The sequence below is a fragment of the Hemibagrus wyckioides genome, linkage group LG06, assembly GCF_019097595.1.
Source record: "Hemibagrus wyckioides isolate EC202008001 linkage group LG06, SWU_Hwy_1.0, whole genome shotgun sequence".
Classification (NCBI taxonomy): domain Eukaryota; kingdom Metazoa; phylum Chordata; class Actinopteri; order Siluriformes; family Bagridae; genus Hemibagrus; species Hemibagrus wyckioides.
This window is the reverse complement of record NC_080715.1, coordinates 4,752,073-4,770,125: the sequence shown is the minus strand read 5'-3', so window position 1 is coordinate 4,770,125 and position 18,053 is coordinate 4,752,073. Positions and strand designations below refer to the sequence as shown.

The 18,053-nt window shown below is 40.2% G+C and overlaps 1 protein-coding gene across 1 annotated transcript in view; it reads right to left on the bottom strand.

Moving 5' to 3' along the window:
- abca12 (ATP-binding cassette, sub-family A (ABC1), member 12) overlaps window positions 1-18,053 on the bottom strand; it is a 99,786-nt gene that overhangs the window by 40,375 nt on the left and 41,358 nt on the right. Inside the window, exons 26-39 of the mRNA XM_058393192.1 lie at window positions 13,935-16,310; window positions 13,483-13,586; window positions 11,387-11,493; window positions 9,153-9,361; window positions 8,976-9,052; window positions 6,069-6,199; window positions 5,708-5,878; window positions 5,401-5,565; window positions 4,762-4,957; window positions 4,532-4,671; window positions 3,522-3,641; window positions 3,328-3,418; window positions 2,753-2,932; window positions 2,178-2,472 (exon numbers count right to left, since the gene is read on the bottom strand). Of these exons, the coding sequence (XP_058249175.1) occupies window positions 2,178-2,472; window positions 2,753-2,932; window positions 3,328-3,418; window positions 3,522-3,641; window positions 4,532-4,671; window positions 4,762-4,957; window positions 5,401-5,565; window positions 5,708-5,878; window positions 6,069-6,199; window positions 8,976-9,052; window positions 9,153-9,361; window positions 11,387-11,493; window positions 13,483-13,586; window positions 13,935-16,310 (4,362 nt within the window). The remainder of the gene's footprint in view (window positions 1-2,177; window positions 2,473-2,752; window positions 2,933-3,327; window positions 3,419-3,521; window positions 3,642-4,531; window positions 4,672-4,761; window positions 4,958-5,400; window positions 5,566-5,707; window positions 5,879-6,068; window positions 6,200-8,975; window positions 9,053-9,152; window positions 9,362-11,386; window positions 11,494-13,482; window positions 13,587-13,934; window positions 16,311-18,053) is intronic.

The following is an 18,053-nucleotide window of genomic DNA, read 5'->3' as shown; positions in this document are numbered from 1 at the left end:
AGGATACGATGAAACTACGTTCATAAAATGAAAATCGAAGCTTCATGCCATGCATCTAGAAAGATTCATGTTTTAAAGTAAATGAGTAATTTGAAGAATCATATTTGAAAATTAATGAGTCTTTAAAGATTCATGTTTTAAAGTAAATGAGTAATTTGAAGAATCATGCTTGAAAATAATTGATTCATATGAAGAATTAGGTTTGAAAATAAATGAGTCATTTGAGGAATCACATCAAAAAATAATTGAGTCATTTAAAGAACCACGTTTGAAACTAAATGAGTCATTTGAAGAATCTCGTATAAAAATAAATGTGTCATTTTTGGAATCAGGTTAGAATATAAACAAGTCGTTTGAGGAATCAGGTTTGAAAATAAATGAGTCATTTGAGGAATCACATCAAAAAATAATTGAGTCATTTAAAGAACCACATTTGAAACTAAATGAGTCATTTGAAGAATAAATGAGTCGTTTTAGAAATGAGGTTTTGAATATAAATGAGTCATTTTAGGAAGTCATTTTATTCTATACATGTTTAACGAGAGGTCGTAACAAACAGAATGCGATGAAACTACGTTCATAAAATGAATATCGAAGCTTCATTCCATGCATCTGAAAAGAAATTACAAACGTCAGGGTTAAGAGTCACGTTGTATTTCTGACTGTTACACAGCACTGACACTGGAGACTCCTTCCATAAAACAGTCTCCTTACAGAAATCTTCGCCATACGTCATGTGAATGAGCTGTTACCATGGAAACAGATCAAACTCGACCTGTGATCCGAAGCGGCGCTACTGTCCTAGCTGCCGTTCCAGAGAATCCATCAACACCGCGACCCACTGGACCTCAGCCGACCTCTTAAAGAAGAGGTCCAGAGATCATGATCCTGACTCGCCGTGATCTTTATCACACTCCGACTACGGACGATAACGTCAGCAGGAACAGTCCGTCATAAATCAAGCTCCGAGCCGAAAGGGATAAGCGCTTTACAACCCGTGACAGAAATGAAATCAGGATATCGGACCGGGTCTAACAAACGACGATGTGAGTTACGCGGCGCACGCGCTCCTGAACACACTGATTTATTGGACATTGTGTTGGTTTTGCTTGCTTGGTTTATTTGTATTAGACGTGGTGTATATGCTGAATTCCTAACATATGTCAAAGTCACTTCAGTAATACTACACCATAAATCAAAGCAGCAGTGTGTAGATAGGGCCGGTGTGTGTGTGTGTGTGTGTGTGTATAGGTGTGTGTGGGTGTGAGGGAATTCTGATTTGGATTATCACAGTATATGCTTATGACGTCACATCGGAAAAGCAAGACAACTTCAGCTGTGGTACAATGATTCAACTGACCAATCACAAGCCCCGCCTTGTTTTTTTGGCCCTCCAATCACTGCTTAGCATCCGTTGATAGCCGATATCAGATTGGTTATTCAATTAAGACTTTCCTGAGAACACATTCTATTAAAGAACATGAATGTAAAAGTTCATATATGGAACGTTGCATTTGACTGCGTGTGAACTGATCCGTGTGAGTGATATGTGTTCATGAAAAAAAATAAATAAATAAATAAAGAAAGAAAGATTTTTTTTTTTTTTTAAATCCAAAAATAACATCAGAAAACAAATCATGAAAAACATACGAAAGTTTTATATGGAATGAATTAAATGGAAATATTTGGGGCAATGAGTCATTTGAAGAATCATATTTGAAAATAAATGAATCAATTGAAGAATTGCATTTGAAATAATTGAGTCATTTGAAGAATCTTGTTTAAAAATAATCGAGTCATTTGAATATTCGTGTCTGAAAATAAACGAGTCATTTAAAGAATCACATTTGAAACTAAATGAGTCATTTGAAGAATCTCGTTTGAATATAAATGAGTCATTTTAGGAATCAGGTTTGAATATAAATGAGTCATTTTAGGAATCAGGTTTGAATATAAATGAGCCATTTTAGGAATCATGTTTTAAATTAATTGATTCATTTGATGAATCACGCTTGAAAATAAATGAGTCATTCGAAAAGTCACAGTTGAAAATAAATGAGTCGTATGAAGAATCGGGTTTGGATGATTCACTGGAGAAAATCATGCGTGATAATAAAGACACGTGATTTCTCTGTAAGAGCTCTAACAGGACGTCAGGGAAGCAGATGTCCACTTACTCGTCTCTGTAGTAGCAGGGGTAGGGGAAGGCCTGGACCTGTACAGCCGGCTCCTGCACCAGATTCCCGGTCTGCATGCCGATGATGGCCCTCTCGATGCTCTCCTGCAGGTAGATGAATCCGCGGTTGTAGCGCTGCGTCAAGATCGGAGAGATGTAGGAGGCCCTCACCCAGAACGGGCCACGGGCGCGGTCAGTTCTCATGGAGTTGTCGATGTGCATGCGGATGGTGTAGTCCACTTTAGGAGGAAGGGTGGAGGACGCATTGTTTCCTGCGGGCAGCTTGAAAATGACACCTGGGAGAAAATAATGCAGTTATTTATGCTTTTATTTCACATATGTATAGTCCATAAATTACGGTATCTATGGAAACCATAGGTATAAATTCATTGTGATTTGTTCAGATTCTGACCAATCAGAATCGAGAAGACATTTTAAGTTGAATAACCAAATACTTTTTTGATACAGATGAAGCACATTAGCAAGCATTAAATTTAGCTAATTAGCACATCGTTGGCTGATATCTGGTGATATCTGTGTGTGTGTGTGTGTGTGTGTGTAGTGAGTGTGACTCACTAGCATAGAGTTCACGGTTCTGGGCCAGTTTCTCCGCCTGTTTGCTGAGCTCCCTGATGGAGTTGAAGGCACGGTAGCGGTCGAAGTTGACGCAGGACGAGAGGTTCATCATGAGGTTGGAGAGTGTGGTGATCTGCTTCAGGATGAACTGGTTACTCTCCAACATCTGAGTCATGTTCGCTGTCGAGGGGAAATAAAATAGAAAATTAAAAAAAAGTCGAAAAAGTACTGAAATTATTAGTTGATAATGATTGCATTATTAAAGCTTTATGAGCCATTATAACACGAGGAAGAATTAGAAGTGCAGTTAGAACAATTTTTTGAAAATGGGCTTCATTAAAAGTGTGAATAAATGACTTATAACACGTTACTGGAGCTTTATGAAGCAGTAAATCACCCACTTTGAAAGAATTACAAGCATACAAGAATAAAATGCTTTTATGAATAAAAGTAAAATGTCTTCACAGCTATGAATGCGCTTGTAGGCGATTATAAATGTCAGATTCGTAAGAAACCGAAGCAGAAGAATGAAAATAGAGGTGAACTGAGTGATGAGAAGAAACTGAAATGCTCACAGAAGGAGTTGAGAGTTTGCTGCATCTGTTCGATGTCGATGTCAGTCTGCTTTTTGATGAAGTTTTGGATGAAAGGATTGCTCAGGGAATTCTGCAGAGGAAAAGAAGAGGGGGAAAAAACTCCAGCTGTAGGTTTATCTGGTTGGTGTTATTATGGTTCTGGTTCTGGTTCTGGAGAGCTCTGAGTCTGATACCTTCAGCATGGGTAGAGTTTTGTTCAGGAGCTGCGCTGACTGCATGAGGTACGATGAGGTGTGCAGCCACTCGTCAGCGTAGACGCGCAGGTCACCGAACTGCTGCAGCGTGAAGTTCGACTGCGAGAACGAGACACCAGACACGAGAAGAAACAAAAAATTAAAAAACTGTGCCTGAGGAAAATTCTGAGAATTAATGATTGTTTTACGTCTTTATACATGTATTAAATGTGTCATTTATACGTTATAAATAATTAATAGTAAAATTATTTTTTTCCAAAAAGAAAAGAGATATGATTAATAATCATAACTGGTAAGTTTTTTTTATTATTTATTTTTATTTTTATAATTTTTTTATTTTATTTTATTTTTATTTACGTATTTAAGGATTTTTTTATGTAATATTTTTTTTTTATTAATTTAAGATATTTATCTGAATTATTTCCTAATAAGTACCATATTGGGGTCTTTTGTGTTTTTTTTAAATACTTTTCAAAGGTTTTAATACTTTTCAAAGGTTTACTACACTCATTGTCCACTACTGTCCAGTGAACTCCTGTACAGCAGTATGAGATAACCGCATGACTGTAGGTTTACAGGTGTTCCTATTAAAATGGACAGTGAGTGTATAGTCGGTTAAATAAAAAAGAAGCTATTTATTTTAACTAATTAATAGTGGACAGTTAGTAAAAAATTAGAATATTATTAGAAAATTAAAAAATAACGAAAATAATTTATTTTATAAAAAAGGTTTAAATCTGAGAAAGAGATTTAATGCTTCATAAATCCATTATAGATTTTTATTATTATTAAGAATGAATTGCTTTTATATTTTTAATGTAATATCTTTATATACTTATAATAATCTTTTCGAGTTATCGAATAATAATATTTCGAATAATCGAGTTTTTGAATGGTCTAATATATAGTAGGAAACTTCATAGTGTATGAAGTGTGTGGATGTGTGTGTGTGTGTGTGTGTTTGTGTGTGTGTGTGTGTGTGTGTTTACCCTCTTGATGATGTCTTGAGTGAGTGGTGTGTCAGGGTAATACAGCACTTGTCCCAGGAGCATGGGCTTGAGGAAGGCCCAGGCTACAGCACCTCCCGTGGTGCTCACCATGTCCAGGTAGAAGTTTCTACAGTACGGAGCTACACACACACACACACACACACTCATTACTCTTTGCAGACACACACACACAGACCTGTGAATATATACACCATGAGCGAGCTTCATACTGGAATCTTTTGGGATTTTGAACTTGGTCATGAGATCCTCCACTTTCTGCGGGTCCTGGAGAGACGGCTCGCTCTCACTCAAGCTGGGAAGCTGCGAGATTCCGAACAGTGACAATATTCCGCTTTTGCACAGGGCTCGAGAGACGGTGACGAACGTGGCTTTGCTGGACATCGTTGAGCGTTTCCCTCTCACCAACTGCAACACAAACACACACCAACAACTGCATTTAAAAAAATAAACTCTCTAAATTATTATAATTATTATTATTATCATTTATTTTGTGTCATTAACCTCTCATATGTTTAGAAGGTAACGGTTTGGTGACTGATTTATGATTTTATTTCCTAACATGATTTGCTTTTATTTTATAATCCATCTAAAATCTCAAGCTTACGTAGGAAACATAAGTATTTATTTATAGTGAAGAAGAAGAAGAAGAAGAAGCAGAATTATATGGTGGAGGAGTAGAGACAGATATAGAAATAAAGAGAGAGAGAGAGAGAGAGAGAGAGAAGGTGAGAGAGACAGAGAAAAGGTGAGACAGAGAGAGAGAGAGAGAGAGAGAGACAGAGAGAGCAGAGAGAGACTGATCTTTATCCTCTGTAAGACTGGTGTTAGGAAACATCTAGTAGACTCACGTTTCTGAACTCGGAGTTGGACATCAGCTTCATGCCTCCGAACGATGTGAAATATTCCTGCAGCCGGTTCAGAGCGGGAGTCAGTTTACTCATCACGTCCATGAAGAACTTCAGCATCCCGGTGAGAACATTGAAGAGACTCTGGAACTCACTGTTCAGCATCAGCTGCCATCAGAACCACAGACAGTGAGGAACAAGCAGAGAAATATCCGGAAGAATCCGGAAGAACAAAGAGCAACGCACGACGAGTCCGACTTCCCTTCAAGACTGAAGGGGTTTATTCCTTTTATACCATCGTGAGGTTTACCTTGTACATGATGCTGTCCATGCTGACATGCTGAGCTGACAGAACCGCCAGACTGTACCACTCCTGACCCGCCAGCGAGCAGAGAGACCCGAGGATCTGCACCGTCTCCGGGTCGAGCTGCAGGGACGAGAGATCCGCACACTGCTGCAGCTTCGCTAGCTGAGACAAGACCTGGAAAAACAAGAGGGACAAAAAATTCCAGAGAATTCCCATCATTAACAAACACACACACACACACAACATCAACACACACCATCAACACACACACACACACCATTAACACTTAAATTTTAATACATACCGTGACTGTGTGTGTGTGTGTGTGTGTGTGTGTGTGTGTGTGTGTGATAAGGTAAGGCACCTGAAGGTTGCTCTCAGGCAGAGGCGACTCCAGCAGAGTGTTCAGGACATGAGGAGGGATGCTGGTGTACCGAGTGACATCAGATACAAACAAGTCCACGTTCTTCAGAAGGGCAGAGACCTTCACTGTACCTGGCACACACACACACACACACCATAAATACACACACACACACACACCATAAATACACACACACACCATAAATACACACACACACACCATAAATACACACACACACCATAAATACACACACACACACACACACCATAAATACACACACACACACACACCATAAATACACACACACACCATAAATACACACACACACACACCATAAATACACACACACACACACACACACCATAAATACACACACACACACACACACCATAAATACACACACACACACACACCATAAATACACACACACACCATAAATACACACACACACCATAAATACACACACACACACCATAAATACACACACACACACACCATAAATACACACACACACCATAAATACACACACACACACACCATAAATACACACACACACACACACACACCATAAATACACACACACACACACACACCATAAATACACACACACCATAAATACACACACACACACACCATAAATACACACACACACCATAAATACACACACACACATACACACCATAAATACACACACACACCATAAATACACACACACACCATAAATACACACACACACCATAAATACACACACACACACACACCATAAATACACACACACACCATAAATACACACACACACACACACACACCATAAATACACACACACACACACCATAAATACATACACACACCATAAATACACACACACACACACCATAAATACACACACACACACACCATAAATACACACACACACCATAAATACACACACACACACACACACACACACCATAAATACACACACACACCATAAATACACACACACACACACCATAAATACACACACACACCATAAATACACACACACACACCATAAATACACACACACACCATAAATACACACACACACACACCATAAATACACACACACACCATAAATACACACACACACACCATAAATACACACACACACCATAAATACACACACACACACACCATAAATACACACACACACCATAAATACACACACACACACCATAAATACACACACACACACACCATAAATACACACACACCATAAATACACACACACACACACACCATAAATACACACACACACACACACCATAAATACACACACACCATAAATACACACACACACACACACCATAAATACACACACACACACACCATAAATACACACACACACACACACTCCATAAATACACACACACACACACCATAAATACACACACACCATAAATACACACACACACACACACACCATAAATACACACACACACACACCATAAATACACACACACACCATAAATACACACACACACACACCATAAATACACACACACACCATAAATACACACACACACACACCATAAATACACACACACACCATAAATACACACACACACCATGAATTAACAAATGCACACACACACACACACACACCATAAATACACACACACACACACACACCATAAATACACACACACACACCATAAATACACACACACACACCATGAATTAACAAATGCACACAAACACACACACACACACATATACATACACCATAAATATAAACACACACACACCATAAATACACACACACATATACATACACCATAAATATAAACACACACACACACACACACACACCATAAATACACACACACATATACATACACCATAAATATAAACACACACATACACACACACCATAAATACACACACACATATACATACACCATAAATATAAACACACACACACACACACACACACACCATAAATACACACACACATATACATACACCATAAATATAAACACACACACACACATGGTGGAACTCTTTAGTGATAGTGGAATTCTTTAGTGATGGTGGAACTCTAGTGATGGTGGAACTCTTTAGTGATGGTGGAACTCTTTAGTGATGGTGGAACTCTAGTGATGGTGGAACTCTTTAGTGATGGTGGAACTCTAGTGATGGTGGAACTCTTTAGTGATGGTGGAACTCTTTAGTGATGGTGGAACTCTTTAGTGATTTTGGAACTCTTTAGTGATTTTGGAACTCTTTAGTGTTGGTGGAACTCTTTAGTGATGGTGGAACTCTAGTGATGGTGGAACTCTTTAGTGATGGTGGAACTCTTTAGTGATGGTGGAACTCTTTAGTGATGGTGGAACTCTTTAGTGATTTTGGAACTCTTTAGTGTTGGTGGAACTCTTTAGTGATAGTGGAACTCTTTAGTGATAGTGGAACTCTTTAGTGATAGTGGAACTCTTTAGTGATGGTGGAACTCTTTAGTGATGGTGAACTCTTTAGTGATTTTGGAACTCTTTAGTGATGGTGGAACTCTTTAGTGATGGTGAACTCTTTAGTGATAGTGGAACTCTTTAGTGATGGTGGAACTCTTTAGTGATAGTGGAACTCTTTAGTGATGGTGGAACTCTAGTGATGGTGGAACTCTTTAGTGATGGTGGAACTCTTTAGTGATTTTGGAACTCTTTAGTGTTGGTGGAACTCTTTAGTGATGGTGGAACTCTAGTGATGGTGGAACTCTTTAGTGATGGTGGAACTCTTTAGTGATAGTGGAACTCTTTAGTGTTGGTGGAACTCTTTAGTGATGATGGAACTCTTTAGTGATGGTGGAACTCTTTAGTGATGATGGAACTCTTTAGTGATGGTGGAACTCTTTAGTGATGGTGGAACTCTTTAGTGATGTGGAACTCTTACTTCTGGTGGTCTGGTTGGACCCGTAGCCTGGTAAAGCACTTATATCGATGCTGAGCAGGTCGGAGAGGATGGAGGTCCTAGAAGGAACAAAGCGAGAAGTAAAATAAAAATACACAATAAATATTTAAACTCTGCTGCGGTCATGAGCTGGAGGAAAAGTGCTTTGCGTGTTGTTACCAGTTCACTCTGAGGTCGTAAGAGCTGGGGTCTCCCACTAAGTTCTGGTAGAGCAGGTCGTACACGTCGCTGGTATGGTTCACCAGGTTGGAGGCGAGAACATGAAGAGCGTTGATGCTGGGCAGAGCCATGTGACAAAGCAAACCCGGGCTGAGAGACAGGGCCTGAGTCAGCAGCTGAACTGACCCTATGTTCTCCAGACTGCAGATCTACAAGACCAATGACATCATCACCATCATCATCATCTTTACCATCATCATCTTTACCATCATCATCATTTACTGTCATCATCACTATCATCATCACTATCATCATCATCATCATCATCTTAACCATCATCAATATCATCATCTTAACCATAATCACTATCATTACCATCATCATCATCATCATCATCTTAACCATCATCAATATCATCATCTTAACCATAATCACTATCATTACCATCATCATCATCATCATCATCATCATCCTCATCATCTTCATCACTATCACCATCATCTTTACCATCATCATGCCCTGATGCTCTAAACCCAGCTGGACATTTCCCCCTCAGCAGTAAATGGTCAGGTCTCAGAGGGTATATAAAATGGGTATTTGGGGTAGTTCTGAAAATGCCCCTGAGACAATAGGTTTGTTTTCAATGATTGTTTTTTGCTGTTTTTTGTTTTTCTCCTCGTTAAATTCCTAAAAGTCCTGAAGAAAAGCGGAGGGAATCGTTTAACTGTAAATAAATAATTAAACAGCAAAGCCGAACTCCATCACTAACAAGCTCAGAAAAAGGCCGCTCTGAATCCCTACTGCTTTAATTCTGCACTCGCGGTCTGGGTCCACGGGGACTCGCCGTGCCGCACAGCATGAAGTTTTCCCTCCGGTTTTACACACCTGCTTCAGCGCTGATAATTACATGCTGAATTTAATCAGATGCGTCATAACAGGGAAAGCGTTAAAGCGTTCACTGCAGCGGCCTCGCGAGATAAAAGATATGAGAATCGCAGAGGTGAAACTGTGACACGCAAAAACTAAATGAATCACAGCCACAAACTCAACCAAATCCCCTGAAGTCAATGTGCTGCAGCAACAGTAACAACACAAAGCCATGAGCAAGAAAACACAACATACACCAGCATTATTAGGACCTGTGTATCTTTATCACAGCTCTATGATTTCAGCAGCTGAGTGACTTCATCAATAAGTGCTGCTTTGTATTCATTTAATTAATAACGCGCAAGTACTGTACATTTCCGTCAGCGCAGGAATATACGCTAAAGCATTTGTTTCCATGGTAACAGCTTGTTCACGTGTAGGACGGACTCAAAGCATCGTCTAACACTGTATAATTATACTTTAAGCCTATAGATTGAGATAATGCGAGGTTAGAAATGTATAGACAAGAGATACAGCTGTTTAACGGGATAAAGAGTCTCCAGTGTCAGTGCTTTGTAAATATCATTTTTTATCTTCAGGAGTTCTGAGAGAAAAAACAATCAGCTTCAGTGTTTCCTTCTGAGTGAGAACTTGCATCATTCTACAACATTTAAGGTAACTATAAACGGAGAAAACATACAACGTTCATTAAAAAATAAAGGAATTCTTTTTCTCTCTAGAAGATAAAAAACACAAAGATGCATGAACTCCCTTGTTGAAACTGGAGACTCCATCCACAAATGTTAAAAAAGAGCTGTTACTATGGAAACATTAATACAAACTGTTCAAATCGACCCACAGAATTCAACAATGATAGAAACAAATGTTATACACTGACCAGGCAAAACATTATGACCACCTGCCTAATATTGCGTTGGTCCCGCTTTTGCTGCCAAAACAGCCCTGACCCATCGAGGCATGGACTCCACTAGATCCCTGAAGGTGTGCTGTGGTATCTGGCACCAAGATGTTATCAGCAGATACTTTAAGTCCGGTAAGTGGGCCCCAAATGCAACTTACAGGACTAAAAGGATACTTTTGATAGATGCTGACCACTGCAGACCGGGAACACCCCACAAGAGCTGCACAAGAGCTCAAATCCTTACGCTTGTCCATTTTTCCGCTTCTTCAGCTTTGAGGACAAAATGTTCACTTGCTGCCTAATATAGCCCACCCAGTCCATGATGAGGAGATCATCAGTCTTATTCACTTCACCGGTCACTGATCACAATGTTATACCTGATCAGTGTTTAATGATCTATAACTATAACTCATGAACCTTCATACAGGCTTTATAACAGTCTGACCTGCATCTGTATTTGACTCAGTAGATCTCCGAAGCTGTCGTTCATCCAGTTGGTTGAGAAAAGTTGAGAAACTGTGCTGACGGTCTGAAGCAGATCATACAGCTTTTCTATGGAGACAAAAGAAGAAATAAAATCTATATTCAGTGTCCAAATCCTGACAGAAATCATTATTAACTCAGCTTTCAGGAAGCAAAGCATGTGTGAAAGAAGGCTCTAAAGAATAGAGAGCTGCAGAAAGGCAGCAGTACGGCACTCACAGTACCTCCAAACAAACACAAATACTCAGGTATAGCACAAGGAAATTAAATTAAATTATATGAAAAAATAAGGTGAAATCATTAAAAACATCCAACCTTCCATCCATCCATCCATCTATCTCTCCATCTATTTTTATCTTATATAGGGTTACGAGTTTATCCCAGGGGACTTGGGGAACACCAACCCATCACATGGTACAATTTCACACACTGGGGATAATTCAGAGATGCTAATCAGCCTACAGTGCATGTCTTTGAACTGGAGAGGAAACCAGAGAACCATGAGAAAACCCCTTGAGAACATGCAAACTCAGAGAACACAGGAATCGAGCCCCCAACCCCAGAGGTGTGAGGTAACCTGTAAACGGTGACCCCAGTTAAAACCAGAAACCAGAGAACCCTGAGGAAACCCCTAGAGAACATGCAAACTAAGAGAACACAGGGTGAAGACGTGAATCATACCCCCAGCCCTGGAGGTGCGAGGCAACCTGCTAACCGTGACCCCAGTTAAAACCAGAAAACCAGAGAACACTGAAGAATCCCCTGAAGAAAATGCAAATTCGGAGAACACAGGGTTGAGGCGGGAATCGAACCCCCAACCCCAGGGCTGCGAGGCAACCTGCAAACAGTGACCCCAGTTAAAACCAGAAACCAGAAAACACTGAGGAAACCCCAGGAGAAAATGCAAACTAAGAGAACACAGGGTGGAGACGGGAATTGAACTTCCAAACCCTAGGGGTGTGAGGCAACCTGCTAACTGTGACTCCAGTTAAAACCAGAGAACCCTAAGGAAATCCCTGGAGAACATACAAACTAAGAGAACACAGGGTGGAGGCAGGAATCGAACTCCCAAACCTAGGGGTGTGAGGCAACCTGCTAACCGTGACTCCAGTTAAAACCAGAAAACCATAAGAAATCCCTGGAGAACATACAAACTAAGAGAACACAGGGTGGAGGTGGGAATCGAACTCCCAACCCTTGGGGTGTGAGGCAACCTGCTAACCATGACTCCAGTTAAAACAATTAAAGATAGAACTAAAGAAATTGGAATATAGCACTAATTTTAGTATTTTTAAATTATAAAATAGTCGCTAATTCTGTAGTATTTTATAATGAGGGCCCTCAGGTACATCACAAAAGCTCCTTTTATACCACAGCAATTTGCCAGTGATGAAAAATTTCAGTATAAACCCAAAAAATCTTCATCCATAGTTCCAGTTAATTATAGTAGTTCCAGTTAGAGCATCCAGGAAACTGTTCCTGTTCTCACTAACATTATAGCAGCTATAAACACTCATTCCCCCACCCGCCTCGCTTTTTTCCTCTTTCTAGATTTACAAGAATAAATAACATAGAAATAAAACAAACTGCATTATCATTAAAACAGAATTAAATGAAATCCTACAGGCTACAGATTTATGAACGTAATAAAATTTAACAAGGACGTTAGGGATTTTTTTTTCTCTGGCCTTCTGGTTTATTACTGTGTATTTTGCAATGCTGGCATCAAGCCTATTAATCTAAAATCATACACACGCTGTTGGAGGTAGATGACGATTAGACAAAAGCGCAAAAGTAAATGTAGTCCATGGAGAAATCAGCGAGTCATTCACCCAGTGCCCTCGTGCTGATTGTGTTTTATGAGCTAAGCAAATTAGAATTATGCAGAGAAACGGTGTAGAGAAACAGAGCGAAATGTAAATGAGAAAATTTGTCCTGGGCCATTACAGTGTAATAAAAATCTGATAAATAAGCCTGCGAGTGAGTTCCAGCTTATTTAATGGATTCCCAAAACACAAAAAAGGGGTTTTAAGGTAAGAAAAGAAGCTAAATTTATACCTTTGGGCTCATTGGCCAAACTTTCGAAGATGGTTCTGTTGAATGGGCCGAACTGAAGGTCAGCTGGAAGGGTGTTGGAGATGGATAACAGCACCATTTGCAATCTGAAAGAATGAAACGTGTTATTAACCCACCAAGGCTGCTTTCTTTCTTTCTTTTTCCCCAGCCATTTCACTATAAACCCAATCACAGCATTGCTCTTTGTGCTTGCTCTAAAATTGTGTCAAGTCAAGATTGATTATGCCGATTTAGCTTCTGCGAACCTGAATGAGTTCTCATTTCAGTCATGGATTTATGTAGCTTTTGAAGACCTAAGCAGTTATTCGCAGTAAATGCTAGGCAGGCAGAAAATATGAGAGGAGATTAATAGACCTGAAATATTCTCCCATGTCTCATTGTAGCTTCATAACTAGTGCCAATGACTTCAAATGATGAAATGGAAAGAAACTCACTTCTGAGACCAGTTACTGTCGTTTGACGCCAGCAGAGACCCGATGTCCATCTTGAAGGCCCCCAGGATCGCAGTAGCCAGATCGATCTCAGAGCTGCTGTTAGCTATGGCAAGCAAATTCTGAATGGTGGACAGCATCTCATTGGTCACGTTAGTACTCTGAGTTAAAAGGTCTTGACCTGATGTGAGAACCATAAGCAGCGCCTTGGCTGTGTTTTCCAGGTTACTCATAATTCCACTCGAGGTCTCCATGCTGCTGTTTGGCATCATGGTCTTCAGGAGGTTTTGGATGGAGTAGGAAAGCATATTCATTCCATCTGCTATGTCCCCTGTGGTGATGGTGTGGTTCAGAGTCAAGGCCACTGTCTCCATGAAGCTGTAAACGGCATCCGGGTATTGCTGGTCCTTTAAGGGTAGCTCCAAAGATAGTGAAGATGTGACTGCTTGTAGAGAGTTGAGCACATATGGGAGCAGGATGGAGGAAGAATTTTCCATTAAGGCCTCACTGAGACTAGCGGATACCTCGCTTGAAACAGTGGACAGGACAGAGTAAATTCTCATGGAGCTGGGATCTCCTGTTAGGTTGAGGTGTTCCAGAAGAATCATGGTCACGTTCTGGGAGGTTTGAAAGAAAGCAGGTCTGATTTGGGCTGTGTCTGAGACATCTGAAAGAGCTAAAAGGAGAGCAGATGTGAGAGGGCGGAGGTCATGTTGCATTTCCACTGGGAGCTTCTGGGTCATCTGGGTCAAGATCATGTTTCGTTCCACATCACTACTAAAGGTGTAGTTAGAAACAGAGAGATTGAACAAGATTTGAGTTGCCAGGGCAGTGTTTAGAATGAAGGGGTATGAAATGTTCTCGATGGACTGACCATTTATAAGAGTGCTCATGTTAGAAAGAGCAAAGCTGAGACTCAGTGAATCAGCAATCTCCTGACTTGACATCATCACTTTCTCCAGATCTTCTGGATGCAACCTGAGCAAAGAAAAAGCTTCCATCATCCGTGCTGAAATGTTGAAATACACCATTTCCTCAGGAGGTACAAGGGAGGCAACAGTTTCAGAGGTTTGGTCGATTACCATCATGTAGGATCCGAAGTCTAACTGTGATTGAGATAATAACGAGCTGATTATGTTTTGAAGGACATATTGGTCCTCGAGGCTGGTGTTCGGCATCTGCTGCAGATTTTGTAACAGGATATTGTTGATGTCTGCGAGGATTTCACTACGATTACCTTGGTGTGCCATGGTGTATGTCGCTGCAGAAGTGAGCTGATTAGCTATCTGTTGAACCTTCTGAGCTATACTCAAAGATGGCTGCTGGGAAAGCATCCTTATTATTCCAACAACTCCACCCAAGCTTTCTACCAGCTGCATATCATTCATGCCCCAGGCTTGACTGGTGGTCTGTGTGATCATCTCCATAAACGTTCCACCATTGCTTGGAAGTGTCAAGTAGGCTAGCGTACCAAGGATTGTATCGATGGTTTCGTCTTCAACCAAGCTTCCTGTCATGCTCCTTGTTACACCCTTGAGGAAGACCCCCAGGTCTGGGTTTGCAAAGAAAACGTGCATGGTCTCCAACATTTCTTCAGAACTGAGAGGCATGGAAAGAATCTGAGATAAGTTGTGGTAGTTGATATCCAGCAGGTCGAGAAAGTCATCCACTGGCTCTCTGGTCAGATTTTGTACGAATCTTCTGGCGTTTTGGGTTTCGGATACAAGATCCCTTAGACTGTCTCCCAGAGCAAGTTGCATTTGGATTGGCTTGAGGTAGCTATTGATGGGTGTGAACAGGTTGGTGGTGGCAGAAATGTGTTGCAGTGCATACAAAGCATTGCCAGCAAGCCCGATAAAGAGGTCAGAGTAGCATGGTAGAGGGGTTACAGTTGGCAGTAATGGTGTGAGCATCTCATACAACTTGGTGAGCATCTTTACGCCAAAATACACTCCAGTGTCTTCAGTAGTATTGTACCAGCTGACCAGTTCATGCACTCTCATCAAGATGTTGCTTGTGTTCTCAATGTGCAGCAGATGCTCCATTATGTTATATATCATGGACCAGTTTCCAAGCTGTCTCATCTCAGTGATTTTACTAATCACCTCCTTTATGTGCTGGTCAATGGGCAAGCTGTTATTCATGGTGAATATGTCGCTACTCAGGAAACCGTCAATTTGCTCACTACTGAAGTTCATAGCGGTGAGCACCACGTCCAGGGCGTGAATGACCATCTCATGGCTCGCTGTTACATTGTGTACATTGTGACTCCCCAGCATGTATTCAATGGCTTTTTGAACTGCCAGGACGTACTGATTCCCACCTAAATGATTCAGATGCAGCATAGCGGTCTCCAAGGCCATTTGTGCAAAGGATAGACTGGTCAAGGAAAAGAGAAAAAAGAAACATTCAATGAATGCTTTACAGCAAATGAACCTACGTGCTGCTTATACTAAAAATACAGCAAAGAGACATAGCCAGGTTTATATACAAATACAGACATTTTTATATAATTTTAGTGAAATATATCTTATGTTTGTGTAAAGAAGAGATCACAAAGTACACTATATTGCCAAAAGTTTTGGGACACCCCTCCAAATCATTGAATTCAGGTGTTGGGCTCGGCCCCTTAGTTCCAGTGAAAGGAACTCTTAATGCTTCAGCTTCATACCAAGACATTCTGGAAAATTGCATGCTCACAACTTTGTGGGAACAGTTTGGGGATGACCCCTTCCTGTTCCAACATGACTTCACACCAGTGACCAAAGCAAGGTCCATAAAGACATGGATAAGCAAGTTTGGTGTGGAGGAACTTGACTGGCATCAAGTCGTCAAGTCATGACCTCAACCCCATAGAACACTTTTGGGATGAATTACAGCAGAGACTGTGTCGCCTTCTCATCCAATAGTGCCTGACCTCAATGTGCTTCTAGAGGAATGGTCAAAAATTCCGATACAAAATTCCCACACTAAACCTAAACCTTGTGGCCTAAACCTAAACCTAATCCTTCCTAGAAGAGTTGAAGCTGTTGTAGCTGCAAAGGGCGGGACAACTCCATATTACATTGATGTGCATGTAAAGGCAGACGTCCCAAAACTTTTCCCAATATTGTGTAAGTATGAAAAGTAATGGGGTCCTGGACTGATATTATAATGCATCATGTAACCTGACATTATGCCGTCATATGCTGTATGTTGAATTTGGAACAAAAAAAAAAACTCAATAGACTTTTCATCCTTTTTGACTATTTCCAAGAATTCAGCCTAAAGGATTACAGAATCAGATGATCATATGACCATGTAATTATGTACTCTCATAATTATCTAATGATCTAATTATGTAGCTTTTAGGTTAGACTGCGTATTAAAGGTTCGCTTGTGTGTGAGACAATCTAAGGACATACATTTGAGAGGCTTTTCCCTGGTGATATGTATTAGTACAGTTTAGTAGCGGCTCTATTATTATTGACACAGAGAATTTCTCCTGTGGTCAGTGATCTATGTTTATCGCATAACGTTTCTGCAGTCTGACTCGATCGATTTGCCGAGCTGCCCGTAATGTGATTGTTATCACCGCTAAGTTTATTACTTGAATGTGTACAGAAAGCAAAATCAATAGTAGGCACAGTGAAACACAGATAACTAAAAATAAATAAATAAATAAACAAACAAACAAACAGAAATCACTTTATCTGTTCAGGCCAGTTTTGGAAGTGTGGAATCAAATTGAACGCAATGCAAACTGTAATTATTCCCCGCTGTCATGCGTTTCATGAAGCCGGCTGTTTATTCACTTTGGAATCTAGGGCTGATAACTCTATATTTCTCTACAAATTCAAATAAATATCGCCATTATCTGTTTCTGCCGGTTTAATAAGCATGCACTCTCTCCTGCCCTTTCCTTAAGTGGAGTTTATTAGTAAAAAATATTATTTCATAGAAGAGGAGTCTGTTTCACTGGTAATGAGGACAGGACAAACTGTTTTGTTTTGTTTTTCTTCTTTTTTTTCCCCAGAAGGTAAAAAATAGAAAGAACATTATGTTCCAGTTGTTCCACAAAGTCCACAGTCACAGTGTTGTTGAAGTTCTCGTAAATTGATTATCTTTACACCATAGTGAGTT